Genomic DNA, 19,889 nt, shown 5'->3' with positions numbered 1-19,889 from the left:
ATCAAAAAATATTTTTATTTGCATATAATTAAAAATAGTCCAAATTTATTTATTAATATCTCGTAAAACAATATTAATGAAAGAAATAAAATGTGTGTGACACAAAAGCAGTGATAAAATGCACATACCGTAAGTTTGCACTAGATGGCGCTGAAATAAAGAAATGAATCTGTCAAACAAAATTTGTCTATGCTTAGAGATTATTTATTTTTTTAGTCTATGACTTTCATCAATGAAGTGAAGACGTTTGTTGTGAGATTAGTTTCCTATTTTTTCGCCTTCCGTCGTTTAATTAAATTCTGTGTGATGTAAATAATTAGATAGTACAAAAAATATTTTTTACTTTCCACTAGGTAGAGCCTGAAATTTTGTTTTCACTAGGTACATAGATGTAGGCACAGTAGAATGTATCTCGAGCGCATACTGTTTCCTCTGTTCTGTCTCGGAATAGAAGGTAAATATTTAAATTGAGTTAGGCCTTGACCGTAAAGTATGATAGTATTGTTAATTTTCCGAGTGTTTTGTGAAGTGTCTGGTGGAGCGGCGAGCGAGGATCTGGCGGCGCGCGAGGTGGCGGTGGACAAGGGGACGAACGTGACGATCCCGTGCGGCGGGCTGCTGACTCTGGCGCCGCAGAACGTGCAGTGGGTGCACAAGGGCAACCGCACGCACCATGAAGTCCTGGTAAGTTTACTGCTTGTTATGTAAGATTCCAACTGGATTTATTTGAACCACTTATTTTTTTTTAAATAAAAAGTTTACCAACAGCTAGTAAATTCCTAACATACCAAATGGACCAGATTTTTTAGGTCAAAATGCAATTGCAGTTGACAAATATTTACAACAAATATCCAACACAATTAATTATTTTCCTTAACTTTATTAACTAAAAAAACAAGAAACCAAAACCAGATTAACAAGTAAACAGGCTGCACTAAAATACAACCAGTTTGAAAATAATAAAAAAGCCATAAATTCCAAGAGCTCATTTGATTCCACATGTACATCAAGATGCAATGTTGATTCAGTTTGCAAATAAAAAACAATCTGCCAAATCATATTCACAAACAAAATACAGTCCATATTTTCATTCATATTGAGAGCATTCTTCCACATTGTTCAATTTATAATTCATAAACTTAATATCAAAGACATAAAGTCTCAATTAGGCATATTGTTTTTAGTTCAAAATATAGAAAACCATACTCAGGCCCATTGAGTAGAGCTGTTCTGGTGTCTATTTAGCACTTGAACAAATATATGAGTTTATTATATTAATGGATTGTTATGTTATGAATGAAAAATGTGTAATTTACATTGTGTGTATTGTAATGGAAATAAATAAATCAATGTCCATCTTTATGTAAAATGGCTTTTAGGCTTAACAATTATATTTCATTCTTTATTATTTTCAAGTAAACAGCTTAAGTTCACAGTTAAGTGCTAGAGTCTGACCAAGCTAACTCTGCATTTGTGTTGTTTAATTTATAACTTGGGTAAATCCATTCTGCTTCAAGGTTGATTATACATAAAAAAAAATAGTAAGATAATCAACCTTATAGCAACTGTGATCCAATGAATTAGGACAGGAAAAGATAGAGAAAGCTGTAAAAAACTGGGGGAGGCCTTCACCCAAAGAGAGATCCATACTAATTTATAAAAATAATACATTGCACTAACTTTAGTATAAGAAATGAATATGGAAAACAAGGCTATATAATAATAGCAGCTGTAAGACTAGCTCAGGACCTGGGAGGTTGACGTGCTGCTCTTAATGGGTGATGTCCTGACGTCCAAATGAAGTCATAACGGCAATTCACGCACCCTTCAAAGGTTCAACCGAAGAGTCCTTTTCTGGGCACTGTAGCGTTTAAGCCACCCAAGTCATACGGGTCACAACTGCATGAGATTAGCTCAGGACCGGGACAAGTGGCGGACTAGAAGAGTGGCTTATGCTCAGCAGTGGGCGATAACGGGACGATGATGATGATGAAGACAAGCGGCAACGTAAAAATGTTTTTGCTCAATACTTGTTTACAGTCCCTGCCCGGCAGGGTTAGCACAGGATTGCCGTGAGAGTATGTCGCCGCGAGATAGACTATCTGTCCTTATGTCATTGATATAGTTAGAAGAAGACTTGTGATCTATCTCGCGGCGACATACTCTCGCGGCCATCATGTGCTAGGCCTACTGTTCAAGCAATTGTAATGTCACCTCAGTAATAGCGACCAAATGAAGACATAGCCAATTCGCTTTACGACGCCATAAGCTGTCCTCGATTGGGTAATTTGGTGCGTGGGTGTTTGACAGGAGCTATTGTTTTTATGTCTTCGTCGTACAGCATACAGTTTAAACTATCGCCGTACTGTATATAATACGAGTAGGATACCTACTAGTATATCTATTGGCATGGTGTGTGAAAGAGTCGCGCTGATTGTCACAAATACACGTAGGTAAATATGGACCTAACATGAATGCTAGCGGCAACCGTTGAAACTTATTTGACTCCATAAGATTTGGCCACATGATGACGGCCGCTCTAGTCGTGCTGAATATTAAGCACACCAAGAATCAAAGACAAAGATCTGTTGCTCAATGTGCCTTAAAACCAGGCCACACTAGATGAGTATGCTGTTCTCAGCGTAATACTGTTGCTTCTTTTGCATTACACACTTGTAGGCAGAATCTCACATTGCTTGCGTTGCGTAAATACGGCATATTTTACGAGTACATGTCATGTGATCGTGAATCCTCAATCATACTCCAATGGAACAATATTATCTCTACGTTGTCTAGTTTCTTTACAATAAAATCATATTTAGAAATTTAGATATAATCATATTAGCTATTCTGATTAAATACGTGTGATCCAACGACACGTCACAGTTCGCACTTGTCCTAATACGACTCTACCTACATTAGCTAGTTATCGTGTTGCTCTAGTTGCACTGCGAAAACACTTCCATCTAAATCAACATTAAACAAACAACCATAAATCTAGTTGTAGTATTTGATCTTTTTTTAGCAGCGGAATCAATCGGACGGCGATAAACGGTACCAGCATTTACTTCATTTCCGCCAATGAACATAAATTTTCTTCAGTGTCAATTGTTGCTGCGAGAATATAATGATATTGCGTTGTTAGTGACACCACTAACAACATGATTAAAACACAAAAATTGTGGCCATTCAGTGGGGATTGAACCCGCGTAAACTGAAGACTCAGGTTCGATTCCCGACTCGGCCAACGGCAGTCTTGACACTTTTTCTTTCTATTTCAATTTATACTCATTAGTGTTATTATGAATAATTATAATGGAAACACGTTTTTGTAGGCTTTTCAATGATAATTTCAAGTACATACAAAAATAGACTAAGGCTTTCCTGATTTTACAAACCAACCAATGTTAACTACAACTAGGCACGCAGGTAGGTACAGTCAACCAATTTTAATCCTATGCCACTGTAGAACCTTTTCACAGTCAACGTCAAAAGTGACTTCTATGGCCAATAATGCACAGTGTCAATAAGACAGGGTTCTAGAGTGGCCTATGGTTCAAATTAGTTGACCGTACAAACAGGTTGCTAGGTTCGGATCTCGGGTTTTCACCAATTCTTAGTGCCAATATTTGCGCATTAGTTTTCCTTTCATTTCCTCTGTCTAGCCCAAATTAGAAATACTTTACCTAGATCTTTGTAATAACGTATTGTTTGTTTTGGCACGCGCATGGAATTGACCTAATAGATCGGACTGTTTGGTCCAACTTTATTGGCAGTGGACCTAACATTTCAGTTAAACAGAAAACCTTTGTAGGTAAGTACGCCAAATATATGTACCTAGAATATTTATTTTCTCCCAAGGGTCCGCCCGTGACGTCATCCGTATAGTATGTTAAACTGTCTTGAAAAAAACGTTTTCGTCATCATGTATAGAAAAAAAGATGAAGAGGAAGTTTGCACAAACTCCGAAAAATTACAAGCTTAGACCAAGATGCAAAGAAACCTAGACAAAGTAGGTAATATATCTCATCTCAGCGCTAGTATGAAGAATACACACACACCCTTGCGCAGTAAACAAATAAAATAAATCATACATAATTTGCAACCTCCAATCCCCAACCAAACTTACAACAGGGCAATTGTCGCACCAATTTTGATTGTTCATAATTCCCCACCCGTATCTCGACTTTATTCTGTTTCAATAAGACTTGTTAATGGTCAGCCGCATCGTCGAAGACAGGAGAACGACTGGCCTTGCTGAATCTGGTAGGAACTAGTATTCATCTTGGATAATCAGCATGGTGAGGCGTACTGGTCACACTGGCCATTAGACATGCAGTTTTTATGAAGCATAGTTTGTGGTTTTTATCCCGGCATATGTCACCAGTTCATGGTATTACGAGTGGTTGTAGGAGTGAGTGTTGTAGCGAGACTTGCAATTATTTTTAACGTTTCTTGCGTATGCTTTCTCAGAATGTGGACATTAAATTTTTGGATTGGCAATTTCGACAGCGATTCAATTGAAGTTATGTTTTATCGCCATTTTTCGACACGATATAATAAAAGAAGTTTACAATAACACAGTAGCTAATTAGCTATTCTATACGTGTTCGTTAGTCGTTAGGTTTTATTGTTTGATTGACCTAGTTGTCCTAGTTATATACAAAACACAAAAATAAATTTCCATTCAGCCAACAACACATCCAAAATCATGAATGCCTATCATCAGTCATCATACCTACAGTAAGAAGCGAAGGTTCTCCTTATACAGCAGATACCCTCAGTCCTCAACTACAAGGACCCAATCATGTTTAACATTTTTTTTTATTGTATGTACCTATGCGTTAAGTACTTACGATGTGTAAGAGATTTAAGGAGGAGCGGAGCAGAGCAACTAATTGTAGTCCTGGTATCATGATTAATGGGACTACGACACATAATTAATGCAAGGCGGTCGCGGACTTGCGTCACCGGCTACACGGAAAAAAAATATTTTAACAATACTACCAGAACGTTTAGTAAAATAGATTTATCGTAACTGATACTACAATCTCGTAATAAAAACAACTGTATTGTTACGTTTACTATATCTTGAATTCAATAGAACTAAGCAAACATTAATATGCACTAAACAGTTCTGTTTGAATTACATATACGAGAACTCTAGTTTTATTTACAACTAATAGAATAAAGGTTACGATAATTCTATTAACAAGAAGCTTCTTGTAATGCCAAAAAAATAAAAATTATCTTTACAATCTTAATCTTAGCGGTTACTATCACAGTATACTTCCTGTACGTTGCCATTACTTTGTAGTTCTCGTAAAGAAATAAAAAGAATATTCTTGTAATGTAAACTCAACGAAGAGTTATATTTAAAAATATTAAGTTTGTATAAATATGTACGCATCGCTGTCAACTCTATTATTTGTATCGTAGCGAATGCCATCGCAGTATAGTTGATATGACTGTTTTATAAGTTGGTATTACTTTGCAGCTCTTGTAAATAATGACAATAATATTCTCGTAATGAAATGGTGAACAAATAGTTCTGTTGAAAAATTATTTAGTTAGTATTAATATTGTGTTTCGTTTTTGTAACGAAACGCCATGTTTAAGTACCATTGTATATCTTAGTGAATGCTATAGCAGTATAGTTGATTTTACTTTGCGCCTCTTGTAAAAAAATAACAATGATATTCTCGTAATATACACCGAAAAATAATTGTTATAACAAAAATATTGTCCGCATAAATAAATGTTTTGCTTGTGTAACGAAACGCAATGTCAAAGCACTCGCGGCGTGGTCGGCGGCCATTTACGTGTCATGAGAGATCACGCGTGGACGCGGATCGCAATAGGTTATATTATTTATCGTTAAACGTACTCACTACTTATTATCCATTCGTTTGGTAGTTTCCATTTTAGGAAATGGATGAAGAGGTGCAAAAACTCTTGCAAGGATGGGAGATGGCAGAGTTGGCAAAAGCAGGTGAGTCATGTACCGTACATGTAGAACTTAGTAGATAATTAGAACTTAGTAAAAAGGCATTTAATGTTGTATTCATTTTACATTGCATACAAATTCATACGACATTACGTGGGCAAAATCTAAATACTGAACTAATAAGGACTATCCACGATAAAAAGTGGTCATACATAACATGATAAATCTTTCTTTCTGAATGCACATTTTGAAGCAATATTATATTTTGATAAATCTGTATACATAAAACTATATAATAATTAAAGCTATTCCTTATAATGCTTTCGTGTGTCTGAGGTTTCGCCGAATGTATACCATCAAGCATTTCATTTCTTGTACAGTGTTTTTTAACAAACTTCACACGCTTCCTGGCATAATTTTATAAATACTTATATTTTTATAAGCTGTTTTACACACATTAGAATGACATCTTAGCAGACAAAAAAATACTTTTTGAAACTCATTTCGACTTTTGGGAGTCAGGAAGACTTTCTACTCCAAGCACTGACAGTTGTTTTTGTATGGAGAGCCAAAAAGTGTCAAAAAGTCGAATTCAGCAAAGTTAGAAAATCTCAGTACTTTCTTAATCTGATTACAATCAGAAAAATTATTACTATCGTAAAATCAGTATGTAATAGGGTATATTTTGGCTATTATAATTAAACATTAAAAAAATATTTTTGTCATTAAAACTGTTGTACTTAAAGACTGCAAGAAGACACTGTACAAAAAAATATTGTTATCATGAGATACATACTGCTAAAATTCATAGGCCACCTAAAGTTTATAATTTGTTTGTATTTTTATAATGTAGTTTGATATCTACAAATTATTTGACAAACATGCTGCTTATAAATTCTCATTGTATCAAAAGATTTACCATGTTATATATGACCACTTTTTATCGTGGACAGTCTTTATATATATTTGAAGTGGACGTAGAATATTACTTATTGTAAAATTTATTCATAGAAATTTTAATGTCTTTTTCAGATGATTTACAATGGTTGCAAGTTTCCTGTGACCCATGCCATACTGTGGAACAAAAGTGGAAAAATTCTGCAAAATATAAATTTTGGACGAAATGAAGGACGGTTCTATTAACACTGACGAATATATGAATAAAGTCTTGCACTAAGGATCGTTGAAATATATTTTTTAACAAATTATATAATTATTTTATTTACTTTCAGATTCACCAATTTTCACCGCTCATAGCATCCATTCCATATGCTGGGTGACCCAGGTTTCCGGATCCCAGTTTCAACTCTAGGCTTCTGTCTCTTGGAACTGGTCCTAGTAACCTGCATTTTTATCGGTAGGTACCTATGAATTTGTCTGTGCACTGTATAGACAACTAACATTTCTTGTAAATGTAAGAAAAGGTTTGTTGTCTATACAAGGTGGTACAGTAGGATTAAAGGCTGAGCCACGCCAGATACGTGTACGTAGACGTGCGCGTAGCGTACGCGGTGTAAATGACGAATCCTCATTAGAGATTACACCGCTTGTGTGACGTGTTTCCCGTGTGTGTCTAACGGTGTATCATCTCTTTTGAAGATTCGTACTTTACAGCGCGCACGCCACGCACACGTCTACGTACACGTATCTGGCGTGGCTCGGCCTTTAATCTTACTGAACAACCTTGTATAGACAACAAACCTTTTTTTACATTTACAAGAAATGTTAGTTGTCTATACAGTGCACAGACAAATTCATAGGTACCGATAAAAATATAACACGTTAACGCAATTGTATATTTATTAGAGAGTACCATAAATGCAGTTGCTGTAACTAACTTTCTTGTTCTATCAACCATTTAATGAAGTTTACATAAATGAAGAGAATGTAATATATATCAGATGACTTGTATTCTTAACGATACCTATTATTGGCCTAACTAAAGTTTTATAACCTTTACAAGAATTTCTTGTGGAGTTTACATTATTTTGTTTATTTAGACACTCCATTTGTTATAAATACTGAATAATCTAGTAATACACACAATTTGACTGTGTGACCCTTACAATATTTTTATTTTATGATACGTAATGTATATATTACCTTTACAAGAATATATTGTCAAGGTCACATTTCATTTATTAAGCTCTGCAAGAAAATATTATTTATTTGTACGGTCCACGTGTTATGATTACTAAATATTCTAGTAATACACGCTATTTTAATGTGTAGCAATTACAAGATAACTAGTTCACTAAGCTCAACGCATTTAAACAGACTAGTTTAGTTATTTATACTATGTGAACAATTGTCCCAGAATTTACTAGATTTTCTCGTTCAGATTACACTATTCAGGTATCATGGACGAGACTTTTTTCTCCGTGTACGTCTACGCATTGTCATCGCTGTCAATCAAAGCTAGATCTGAATTCAGGCGTGGGAGCATTCCTGTGACTGCTTATTATTGTTGGAGACTAAACTTTTTAGGGCTAACTGCACGATCATTAAAGCAACCAACTTTTGGCACAAACGAAACCATAAATTTGAGTAGTCGGCAACCCGAACCCTCCTTAGAAATAAGTACACAGCAAAAGGAGTGTACAAGTTTCTAATGGGTCGGCAAAGCGCATGTGACACCCCTTAAGTTACAGGCGTCCATAGGTTACAATACAATACAATACAATACTTTATTTATAACATCGAGTTACAGGTCAAAATACATTCAAGTACTATGTTCTAATAACAATACAATACATTAAGTACGTGCTTAAATTAAATGTAAGTAAGTAACTCATTGGATAGGAAGCTCGTAAAATTCATCCAATTACGGTGACCGCTTTCCATCAGGCGGTAGGTGGCAGCAGACTTTAGGGCGTGTTCAGGTATTTTAGAACGCCCCGGCCGCTCGAATATATATCTAACGGCGACTAACCGATGAATATGAAAAACGGCCCCGGCAGCTGCTGTCTGGTAATAGCTAAACTTCTATCCCATTCAATATAATTTCAGACGCTCGTTTATGAGCCGAAACACAATCATATACGATCTGAAGTCTTGTCACGTTGCGAATGTACGACAGTACGACGGAGTTAGGAACAAGAAGTGTCTAATATACCTTATTAATTAATATTCGTCCTTACTACAGCCGCGAACCGCGAATCATTAATATTTATTACGATTCAGGCAGACTGAAACGCCGCCTGCCTAATTTATATTAATGAGCAAAAATATACAGTGAGTTTGCATTATTATAAACTTGTGTTTAACTTCGCGAGTTCGCAGAAAACAATAAATCTTCGATTGAGAATTGTTTGATACATTTAATGTCAGGTTACTAGTGGTCAAACATGAAACAGACTATAGCAGTGTATTACGATGGCAACAATAGTTAGTACTCTTGACAGTCTTGACCGTCTAGCATGAGTTTCGTATTCGCTCGCGACTTTATATTTGAAGCCACGCTATTATAGTTGTAGTTAGTCGTGAGAACCTTGATACCTTCTAGAAGGTTTGGTGTCTTAAAGCACGAGGCATTAAGATTAGGTGTCAAAGACAAATCATACCAAAATTTAAAACTGTCACCTTATTTGTAACTCGCAAAAATACGTGATTTTACGAGTATTAAAAAGTAACATAAAAGCTACAAAATTAATTCATTACAATAAAAAAATAATCTCATATCTCATGCAGTAATTTGCTCAAGCATGAATAAGATATCAGACCCAGTTAAAATACCACTGAACGAGAAAACCGTTCAATTCCTTACTTCATTTCACTGAACCAATTTCAAAAGGAAGCGATTGAGTCTTTGTACGACACGTAATAATTTAGTACCTCGGCCGGAGCTTTCATTCGTTCCGTTCATTCGTGTACCTATAGGTGCGCTAATCGGTCTCCGCGATCAGGGAGATTTAGGTTCCATTCCATCCAAGAATACTGGATATTTATTAAATGACAGAAATAAGATAACTAAGATAAGATAAAATTGCAAGATCAAAATACACATATGTAGTGACCCTGCCTGCTGAGCCGCGGTCCCAGGTTCGAATCCCGGTAAGGGCATTTATTTGTGTGGTGAGCACAGATATTTGTTCCTGAGTCATGGATGTTTTCTATGTATATAAGTATGTATTTATCTATTTAAGAATGTATATCGTCGCTTAGCACCCATAGTACAAGCTTTGCTTAGTTTGGGGCTAAGTTGATCTGTGTAAGGTATCCCCCAATATTTATTTATTTATTTACACATATGTGCAATCTTCAAGCAACTAGGTTAGAGTTAGAGAAGTTAGAGTCTATAGAGAGTAGGAATTTACTCGCATCGAGACACTCTTTATTAGGTATATCCCAAGACCTAAGGTGGTCCTTATTTGGTAGACTGCATCAAGTGGTTGCGCCCTTGCGCCGCATTTAAACATTAGAAAAAAATCACTTCGACAGGGGGTCCTTATAGGACGGGTTTATTGCGTTACTTTCTGTAAGAAAAAATCTACTTGAAGGTATCTAAATGAAGACATTGGATTTAATACAATACTACTAAACCCTCCTGCTAATAATATTAAACTTATAAATACAGATTTTATTTTTACGCGTCGTTTTTTTACTATTCGGTATCCCGATTCCCATAACTGTTTATTTTGCTTAGCGTGAACTCCATTAGTGTTACATTCTATGCAAATACCTGAATCAGGTCAAACGCCCCCCATTCAGTTTTGTGAGGCAATCACGCCTAATATCTATTACGTCTGGCGCTTATGCCCTTTTTATTATAGCATTATACTCTTTTATTCATTGTAATATTAGTAAGGTTGTAAGCACCGGAGAAGGTATGAACGCTTTTTGGCTATTGCGTCGAATAAAGGGAATTGTGCGGTGAAAGCAGAGGTTTTGTGGATAAAGCAGGTTTTATCAATTTGTCATTCTTGGGTTAAATGGTTTAGCGTTGAATGCAGTAGGAAAATAATAGTTTATGGCGAGGAAAAACCGGGGTTCCATTTAAGCTGTGCCAATCTTATTACATACTACAACGTCTACAACTGAACTAATAATTAAAAATCGTAGTTCATCCATCCATTGTCCTAAAGAGGGTTTTGAGATAAAGGCCCTGTCGAGTATCACATTGGACTAGTCCCCTAAATGCATCAACTGTAACTGGAATTCATCCGTTTGTTTTCGCTCAGGAGCGACGCGATCTAGATAAACAAGGACCCTAAAACCAAATGGACGTATCTACACACTTTATACTACCAACGAGTAGCATTTTGGTTCTGTGACTAGATCCGACAACGAATGAGTGCAATTTGCAGCTAGGACAATGCACCGATTAGAGTTGACGTAGGAGCGGTCAATCTTGAAAAGAAAATAACAGATCGTTTTAACTGGTTTGACACATTTTTTATTGAAAGTTATGCTTGTGCAAGTCTGCTCACATTTTTTCTTCACAAACATATGAGAATATTTCCAAATTTTGAAAATGTAGAATTGTAAAAATTTACGTAATTTCCGACTGGAAACAGCAAATATAGCTCGCGTTAATGTATTTACGAAATAGTAAATTAGAAATTACAAATAACACCTACTCCGGAAATAAGATGGTTTTCCAAAACATGGCTGGAATGATGAGTGCACTAAGTAGCTTTGATAATTACACATAATCCAACATGTTCTCCTTGACTTCCTTGAGCTAGGTACAAATATCAAGTGAAGGTAAATTTAGATAACAATAACAACTGGAAACCTGAAAGAAAACCAAAAACTTAAATACTATAGTGCATATTAAAAATCGCTGTTAATAGAAATTGTCAACAATGTAAACAAACCATTATATAAAATCACAGACCACCCAACTGTTCTGTGTAAAATGGGACCAATCTGTATGCATATACATTCAATTCAAAAATAAAATTCTAGGACATTTTATTATTTTAAAGGTTGAGGATCATAATGTGAGATGAATTGATTAAATGACACATGGATTTAGCCAGTATCTGATGAGTTAGAATGGAAATTAAAGACATTTTGACTATTCACATTGCCAACTCGCTTAAAAGCTGCACGTTTAAAAATGCGAAGTCAGCCGCAAACGGAGGACTGCGACCGACTTATCTCTATTCATCTGCGGAGCTTCCATTTCGGGACCACCGCTTTAGAAATGGAACGTGCCTCTTTCAAGACTCCGTCGGGGTAATGTGGGTTTATCTGGTTTAAGTCTTTAAATGTTCATAATAGCGCATTTTGATGAAGCAGAGACTGTCTTCGAGATGTTTCGAATACGAATATTACATTTTTATTCGACGGTATTTTCTGAACACTGGAGCACTGGATTTATGATAGGACACTGGACAATTCTGTGCCTATTTCTGGTTTAATAAGTAACATTGATACTCAGCATCAATATTTCCTTGTTGAACAGGCAATGAACTGTCACTGTCGGGCGACAATTGTCACTGTTGTGAGATGAGAGATTCACGGAGAGCTGTGGCCTAGCTCTCCGTGAAACAATAGTAACTTTGTAGGAAAGTCTTCTGCTTAAAGGTTCAATTATGGACGAACGGCTACTCGAAAGTTTTTAGCTGCGCTATTTCACCGGCTATGGGAGAGGTTTTGTCAATTTTAGGTTTACCATCATGACAAAACAGCGTTGCAAAGTGGAACCTTGCAACTTTGGCTCTAATCAGGCCGTTATCATACCACATACGAGTATTATACATAGATTAGATAGAGTGGATGTTAGGATTGTTAGGGTGTTGCATATTTTATCAAAGTTAAAAAGTGCTATGTCTCACCCCCTCAAATTGTTCTCTGGTACTAAAAAGTTATTGTAATTTTTTTTTAGAATTTTTCGATAAATTTTAGAGGTCGCTACTACACAATGAAAATTTTTATTTTTCATACAAAATGATTTTTTTAATATTTTTTTTTTTCGTTTTTTCTGTCTAAAACAATGTTTTAAGGTATTTAAAGCAATTTTTAAGGATATTTGATATTAAGAATAATTTCGTTTGATTTTTAATAATTTTTATTCCTGTACTGTTAGTGTACGATCTAGCTATCGTACAGCGTAGGTATAGCATATACTGTAGCAATGTCTTTACGCAAATATGCGCACTCGCGCGACCTAGATTATTTATTCAACACGTGTACTTGCATTAAGTACCAAAATCAGTGCATTAAAGACTATGGTTAACAACAAACGTATGTGAGTGATTTATGGGTTCCTGGGATTCTGACAGTACCGTCAACTGGCGCGTACATGTTGGTCCTTCGAACCGGATATGAACCAGTGACCTATGGACCGTCAACTGGCGCGTACATGTTGGTCCTTCGAGCTTAGTGATGGTGTTCAGAGAAAGTTTAGTGTGGTTATCGTTTCAACTCTGTTGGCCTCCCACAAGCGGGTCTCACCAACTTAGTTGAGAGGACGTGGTATCGCACAATGGATTTCAAGAATACCTACTAAGGAACCGTGACAAGCTATTGAATTTGACATTTTGCATTCGGCATTTTATTGCTATTGACACTTGCATTATTGACATTGACATTTATAGTACTATTTAAGGTACTTTATGACATTGGGCATTTTATTGCTATTGACACTTGCATTATTGACATTGACATTTATAGTACTATTGAAGGTACTTTATGACATTGGGCATTTTATTGCTATTGACACTTGCATTATTGACATTGACATTTATAGTACTATTTAAGGTACTTTATGACATTTTGACATTTGACAAATCATACCTGCTTGAAGAGCCATGGATGATTACGATCGTATATTGCAACGTCAGAGGGAGATCATCGATGCTATTCAGCGAGTGGAAACGAACTTCAAGAAAGACTCTGACTTCAGGAAAACCGAAGAATACTTACGGACGAGAATTGGCGCCGTAGACACGTTATGGGAAGAATTTGAGAAGAATAACTTGAAGCTTCGTGACGCACCTGACCAAACTGGGGAGTATTTTGTGGATAATGTGTACCAGCAAATGCAGGTTCGTACTGACAACATTCGTACGATGCTTTCAAATTACCGTTTTGGGGAGCCATCGACTCCTAAGGCCACAGATACTCAACAGCAGCAGCAAACTAGCAAACTTAACGAGCTTTTTAGTGAGCAGAAAACTAACTTCAGAGCTTTTCAAAGGATTTTGAACTATATTGACATTGACAAGATATCGGAGAAATGGGAAATGGAGGATGAACTTCGTAACCTTCAGACTCGATGGGACACTATTGACACTTTGCATCTGAAAATTGACAACTTGCTCCAGGGATCGGATAAGGATTACGAAGAAAGATACTCTGTGTATGAAAAGAAGTATCGACTGACAAAGAGGGCGCTAAACCAGAAAATTTCTGCTGCAACTCATTTACACAAGTCAACGCCGCAAATGGAGATACCTAACTTCTACGGTGACTACTCTCAATGGCCTACATTTATAGATTTGTATAAGACTGCAATCCATGACAACCCTGTGCTATCTAAAGCACAAAAAATGCAACATTTAAAGGGGAAGCTGAAAGGCGAGGCACTACGGCTCATTCAGCATCTCAGTGTGACTGCTGACAACTATCTCACTGCATGGGACTTGCTGTATCATCGCTACAACAATAATCAGTTACTCTTCACCCGGCAGATAGAGATATTTTTAAACCAACCTACACTGCACAAGCAAACTTCTCATGACATTAAAAAGCTGCATGACACTACTATGGAATGTGTACATGCCATACACAACCTTGGCATAGACACAACTACTTGGGACCCACTTCTTGTTCACCTTCTGGCTAAAAAGTTGGACCCATTGACACTAGCTGATTACAAGGAGTCTCGTAAAGCGCCGCGAGAGCTGCCGACTTTAGATGAATTCACCGCTTTCTTGGAAACGAAGTTCCTCGCACTGGAACCTATGAACAGGAAAGATCGAGAATCTGCAGGATCATCATCATCGTCATCTAATAAACAACTGACATTCAAGACCAAGGATACCTTTTCCCCGGCCTACAAACGAACATCGTCCGGTAAACCAAGTTCATTCAACTTCAATATTAACGCAATTTGCGTAGTATGCAATATAAACCATCCATTATACCAATGCAAGAAGTTTGAATTGATGTCACCGGACGAAAAATGGAAAACAGTTTCGAAACACGGAATGTGCAAAAACTGTCTCTATGTACATGAGCGCAATGTATGCAATTCTACAAAAACATGCAAAGTTTGCCATGAAAGGCATAATACTTTACTACATGACGCGATAAATGAACACGCCGGTCAAATATCGCGGTCGCCGCCCGCCGCCGCTAAGCAACAACAGCGTCAGCAATATAACCGGGAATCGTCAAGTAATCACGTTGCGGACGACGATGGCGAAACTTTATTGACAACTGTACAAATACGTGTACGAACGAATGACAATGGGTATGTGACACTTCGGTGCCTTTTAGACCAAGGCTCACAGATTTCACTGATCAGTCAAGATGCTATGCACCGGCTGGGAATACCCCGCCAACAATTAAACGCATCCGTTACAGGAATCGGCAAAAGTACAAGAAAGGTTAAAGGGAAGGTCAGACTCGACTGCAAATCAATTCATGATGACTTCGCCTTCCATACCAATGCGTTAATTTTGCCGAAGCTTATTAATAATCTGCCTAGCAACTCATTTGAGAAACAAAACGATGAACATATTCAACATTTACAACTGGCTGACCCAGACTACAATATTTCGAAACCGATTGACATTTTGCTTGATGTAAGGGTCTATTCTAGAATTATAATGGGAGGTCTCGTCAGAGGATCGGACCAGCAGCCCATTGCCCAACAGACTCTTTTGGGTTGGATCATTTCCGGGGGTGTAAACGCTACCTCTCTGCAATTACGTAACTGCAACGTCATAATTAATGACCTGCGAGCAATCGCCAACTACTGGGAGCTGGAAGAACTCAGCGGCCAGGACAGCACTGCAACTGAACAAGAACAATACTGTGAACAACTATACTCACAAACTACAAGACGGTTGCCTAATGGAAAATATGAAGTTAGGCTGCCCATGCAAGACAATTTTGAAGCTAAATTGGGTCAATCAAAATCAAAGGCTCTCGCCCAATTTCATCATCTAGAACAACGTTTGACAAGAAACCCCAAATTGGGAGAAAGCTACAAAAAGTTCATGGAAGAATACTTGGAATTGGGCCACATGGAAGAGTGTACGACTCGGCAGGAGCCCTCATGCTATCTCGCTCATCATGGGGTGCATAAGATGGACTCTACCACTACCAAATTGCGTGTGGTATTCAATGCTTCATCCCCCACAGCCTCAGGATACAGCTTAAATGATCTGATGGAATGTGGGCCCAAACTGCAACAAGATATTCAAGATCTCCTACTGAGGTGGAGAACATACAAAATCGTCTACACTGCAGACTGTGAAAAGATGTATCGGTGCATACTTATCCAGGAAGATCAACAACACCTGCAAAAGATACTGTGGAGAGACCATCCTCAAGATCTTCTAAAGGAATACAAACTCTGCACTCTAACCTACGGCATGAAAGCCGCCCCGTTCCTCGCACTAAGAACTATGGCTCAACTAGCCATCGATGACGCTGACAAATATCCCTTAGCCTCCAAGGTCATGCAGACGGATTTCTACGTTGATGACCTACTAAGTGGATGCAATAATATTGACGAAGCGCGAGAAACGCAGCAACAGCTCATTGACATGCTCCGTGGTGCTGGTATGAACCTAAGAAAATGGGCCAGCAACACACCTCAACTATTATCTAACTTATCACCTGACAAAATAAATCAATCTGCAATTGACATTACAAATGACATGAAATCAACAAAGGCGCTCGGATTACAATGGAGTCCGCTTACCGACACCTTTACGTTTCATTACAAACATAAACAATCGAACTCGGATAAATGCACAAAACGGATATTGCTATCCGAAATATCCCGAATATTTGACCCTCTCGGATGGCTTTCACCCGTAACCATCAGAGCTAAACTATTATTCCAAAAGGTTTGGCTCACCGGGACTGACTGGGATCAAGAAGTGCCACAAGATAATCAGCAAGAATGGTCCAGAATTCGTGATGACTTACTCAACATTGACAAATTGACAATACCCCGATGGATCGGAGACACCACACAGGCGCTTGCAGTCCATGGCTTTTGCGACGCTTCGGAAAAGGTCTACGCATGTGTTATCTATCTTAAATCCATCAATGACAGAGGAGAAATTACGACACGAATCATTGCTTCGAAAACGAAACTTGCACCGAAAAAGAAGCCACTGACATTGCCTAAACTGGAACTTTCGGGAGCTCTCCTATTATCTAAACTAATGGCAAAGATCCTTAAAACACTGCCAAATGCATCCATACCTATTTACGGGTGGTGTGACTCACTTGTCACATTGGGATGGTTAAAAGGAAACCCATCGCGCTGGAAGACATTTGTAGCCAATCGGGTAACCGAAATCCTTGACATTATGCCCTACACATGCTGGAGACATGTAAGCTCGCAGAATAACGCCGCAGACTGTGCGACGCGAGGCATCTCTACTACTCAGCTGACAACACACGCGCTATGGTGGGAAGGGCCTCACTTCATAAAAGGGGAAATTCCTGACAATGTTGACAAAATTGCATTACCCCAATGTGAGGCCAAACAACAAAAGAAGACCTGTCTAGTCCTGGCAACATCTTCAACTATTGAAGATTTATTGGAAAAACACAGCTCACTGTCCCGCATAGTACGAATCATATGTTACGTATCACGTTTCATAACAAACCTACGACATCGCGTGACGTATGCGCAGCCGGCTACGTCGGGCGAACATGACTCCCTAGGCGTTTTGCAAAACAAACCTATATACACGAACTACTTGACAACTAAGGAAATTGAAAATGCATACAATATTATGGCAAAAGTAGTACAGCGGCAAGAGTTTGACAAAGATATAACTGACATCTTAGAAAAAGGGACCGTTGGCACCAAGAGTACCCTGCTCGATCTACGCCCTTATCTCGACAAAAAAGGGGTATTACGAGTGGGCGGAAGACTCCAACATGCACATCTGACAGAAAACGCCAAACATCCCATCATCTTGCCCAAACACTCAAGACTGACAGAACTATGCATAAGTCAAGCTCATCTGCAAACGCTGCACGGAACTGCACCCCTCACCTTGGTCGCCCTTCGACAGAGATTTTGGGTACTGGGCGGAACACGCATGGTAAAGAAACATGTGAGCCGTTGCGTAACATGTTACCGATTCAACACTACTACCAAAAAACAATTAATGGGAGATTTGCCACCACCACGAGTGAATCCTTCCCGACCGTTCACACACACGGGTGTTGACTTCACCGGACACGTGGAACTGAAAGCCAACAAGGGAAGGGGGATAAAAACAACCCGTGGATACATTGCAGTATTTGTTTGCTTCGCCACAAAGGCAATTCATCTCGAACTTGCATCTGACCTGAGCACACCCACATTTCTCGCTGCTTTCAAGAGGATGTGCGCCAGGAGGGGAACACCATTGCATGTTTATAGCGACCAGGGTACAAATTTCATCGGAGCGTCCCGAGTATTGACCCAAGAGAAGAGAGAGATCCTGCAAGTTATAAACAAAGATTTTTTGAACGAGATCGCTGACATGGGCGTGACATGGCATTTCAACCCCCCTTCCTGGCCAAGTGGGGGGGGGATTTGGGAGGCTGCAGTAAAGTCGTCCAAGCACCATCTCAAACGTGTCTTGGGAGACCAAAAATTGACATATGAGGAATTTACGACCTTATTGACCCAAATCGAATCGTGCTTAAATTCAAGGCCACTTTATGCTCTGACAGATGACGCTGATACAGATTACCTGACCCCCGGACATTTTTTGGTTGGAGGTCCAGTATTGTCTTTACCAACAATCGGCAATGACAACACATGCGGAAAAACAAGATGGCAAATGACAGAAAGAATGCTACAAAGCTTCTGGAAGACTTGGTCAACAGAATATTTACACCACTTGCAACAACGGCATAAATGGCAACAACCTGCAAAAAACATACAAAAAGATGACATCGTGCTCATCAAGGAAGACTTTTTACCACCCGCGAAGTGGGCCATGGGTCGCGTGACAGACGTACATCACGGCAAGGATGGATACGTCCGTGTTGTTACGCTAAAAACAAAAGGAAGAGAAATCCAAAGACCCGTGGTCAAAATAGCTCCGTTGCCTATTCAAAAGTCGGAACAAACCAGTCCCATAGATCCTGACATGAAATCTGACTCCGACCCACCAAAAACGCATAAACGAGCACGAGGCAATAAACAATGTTTTATAACATCGATGTTACTGTTATTAATGACATGTGTGCTACCGGCTACCGCCCAGACACTCCATATTGACAAGATACAAACCAACAACTCGCTTTATTTTGACAAAATTGCAGACATAAGGATCATACAGGACGAGTGGAAGATGGTCGCATTTTACAACATGACGACATATTGGGATAGCATATGTTCAATCGAAAAGTATATTCAACTTATAAAAACAAAATGCAACAATGACTACACATGTGCTCCAATTATTGCACAATTCGAACACGAGTTAAATGAACTGCGTCACTACAACGATTTGCTGACAAGTCACCCTAACACAAACCGCCAACGAAGAGGTCTAGCCAATGGAGTCGGCTATTTAGCTAATACCTTATTTGGCGTACTTGATGATCGATTTGCAGAAAAATATGAAAAGGATATTGACACAATTACGAAGCGAGAAGATCACATTTTCAACTTGTACAAAAACCAGACATCCATACTTGAAGCTCACAACAATATTCTCAAACGCAACGAGATTATCATGAAAAATCAATTTGACTCAATTGCAAAAACAGTCCATAATCTAATCGAAGATGT

At 38.2% G+C, this 19,889-nt stretch overlaps 1 protein-coding gene across 2 annotated transcripts in view; it reads left to right on the top strand.

Moving 5' to 3' along the window:
- Nucleotides 1–230: 230 nt before the first annotated feature.
- Nucleotides 231–19,889, top strand: part of LOC125230198 (Down syndrome cell adhesion molecule-like protein 1 homolog) — a 102,210-nt gene continuing 82,551 nt past the window's right edge. For both annotated transcript variants that reach the window (XM_048135277.1, XM_048135276.1), the window contains exons 1-2: nt 231–454; nt 530–684. In XM_048135277.1, coding sequence (XP_047991234.1) covers nt 406–454; nt 530–684 — 204 coding nt within the window. In that variant the 5' untranslated portion in view covers nt 231–405. The remainder of the gene's footprint in view (nt 455–529; nt 685–19,889) is intronic.

Source organism: Leguminivora glycinivorella, chromosome 10 (assembly GCF_023078275.1).
Source record: "Leguminivora glycinivorella isolate SPB_JAAS2020 chromosome 10, LegGlyc_1.1, whole genome shotgun sequence".
NCBI lineage: Eukaryota > Metazoa > Arthropoda > Insecta > Lepidoptera > Tortricidae > Leguminivora > Leguminivora glycinivorella.
This window is presented reverse-complemented; position numbering and strand designations above follow the sequence as displayed.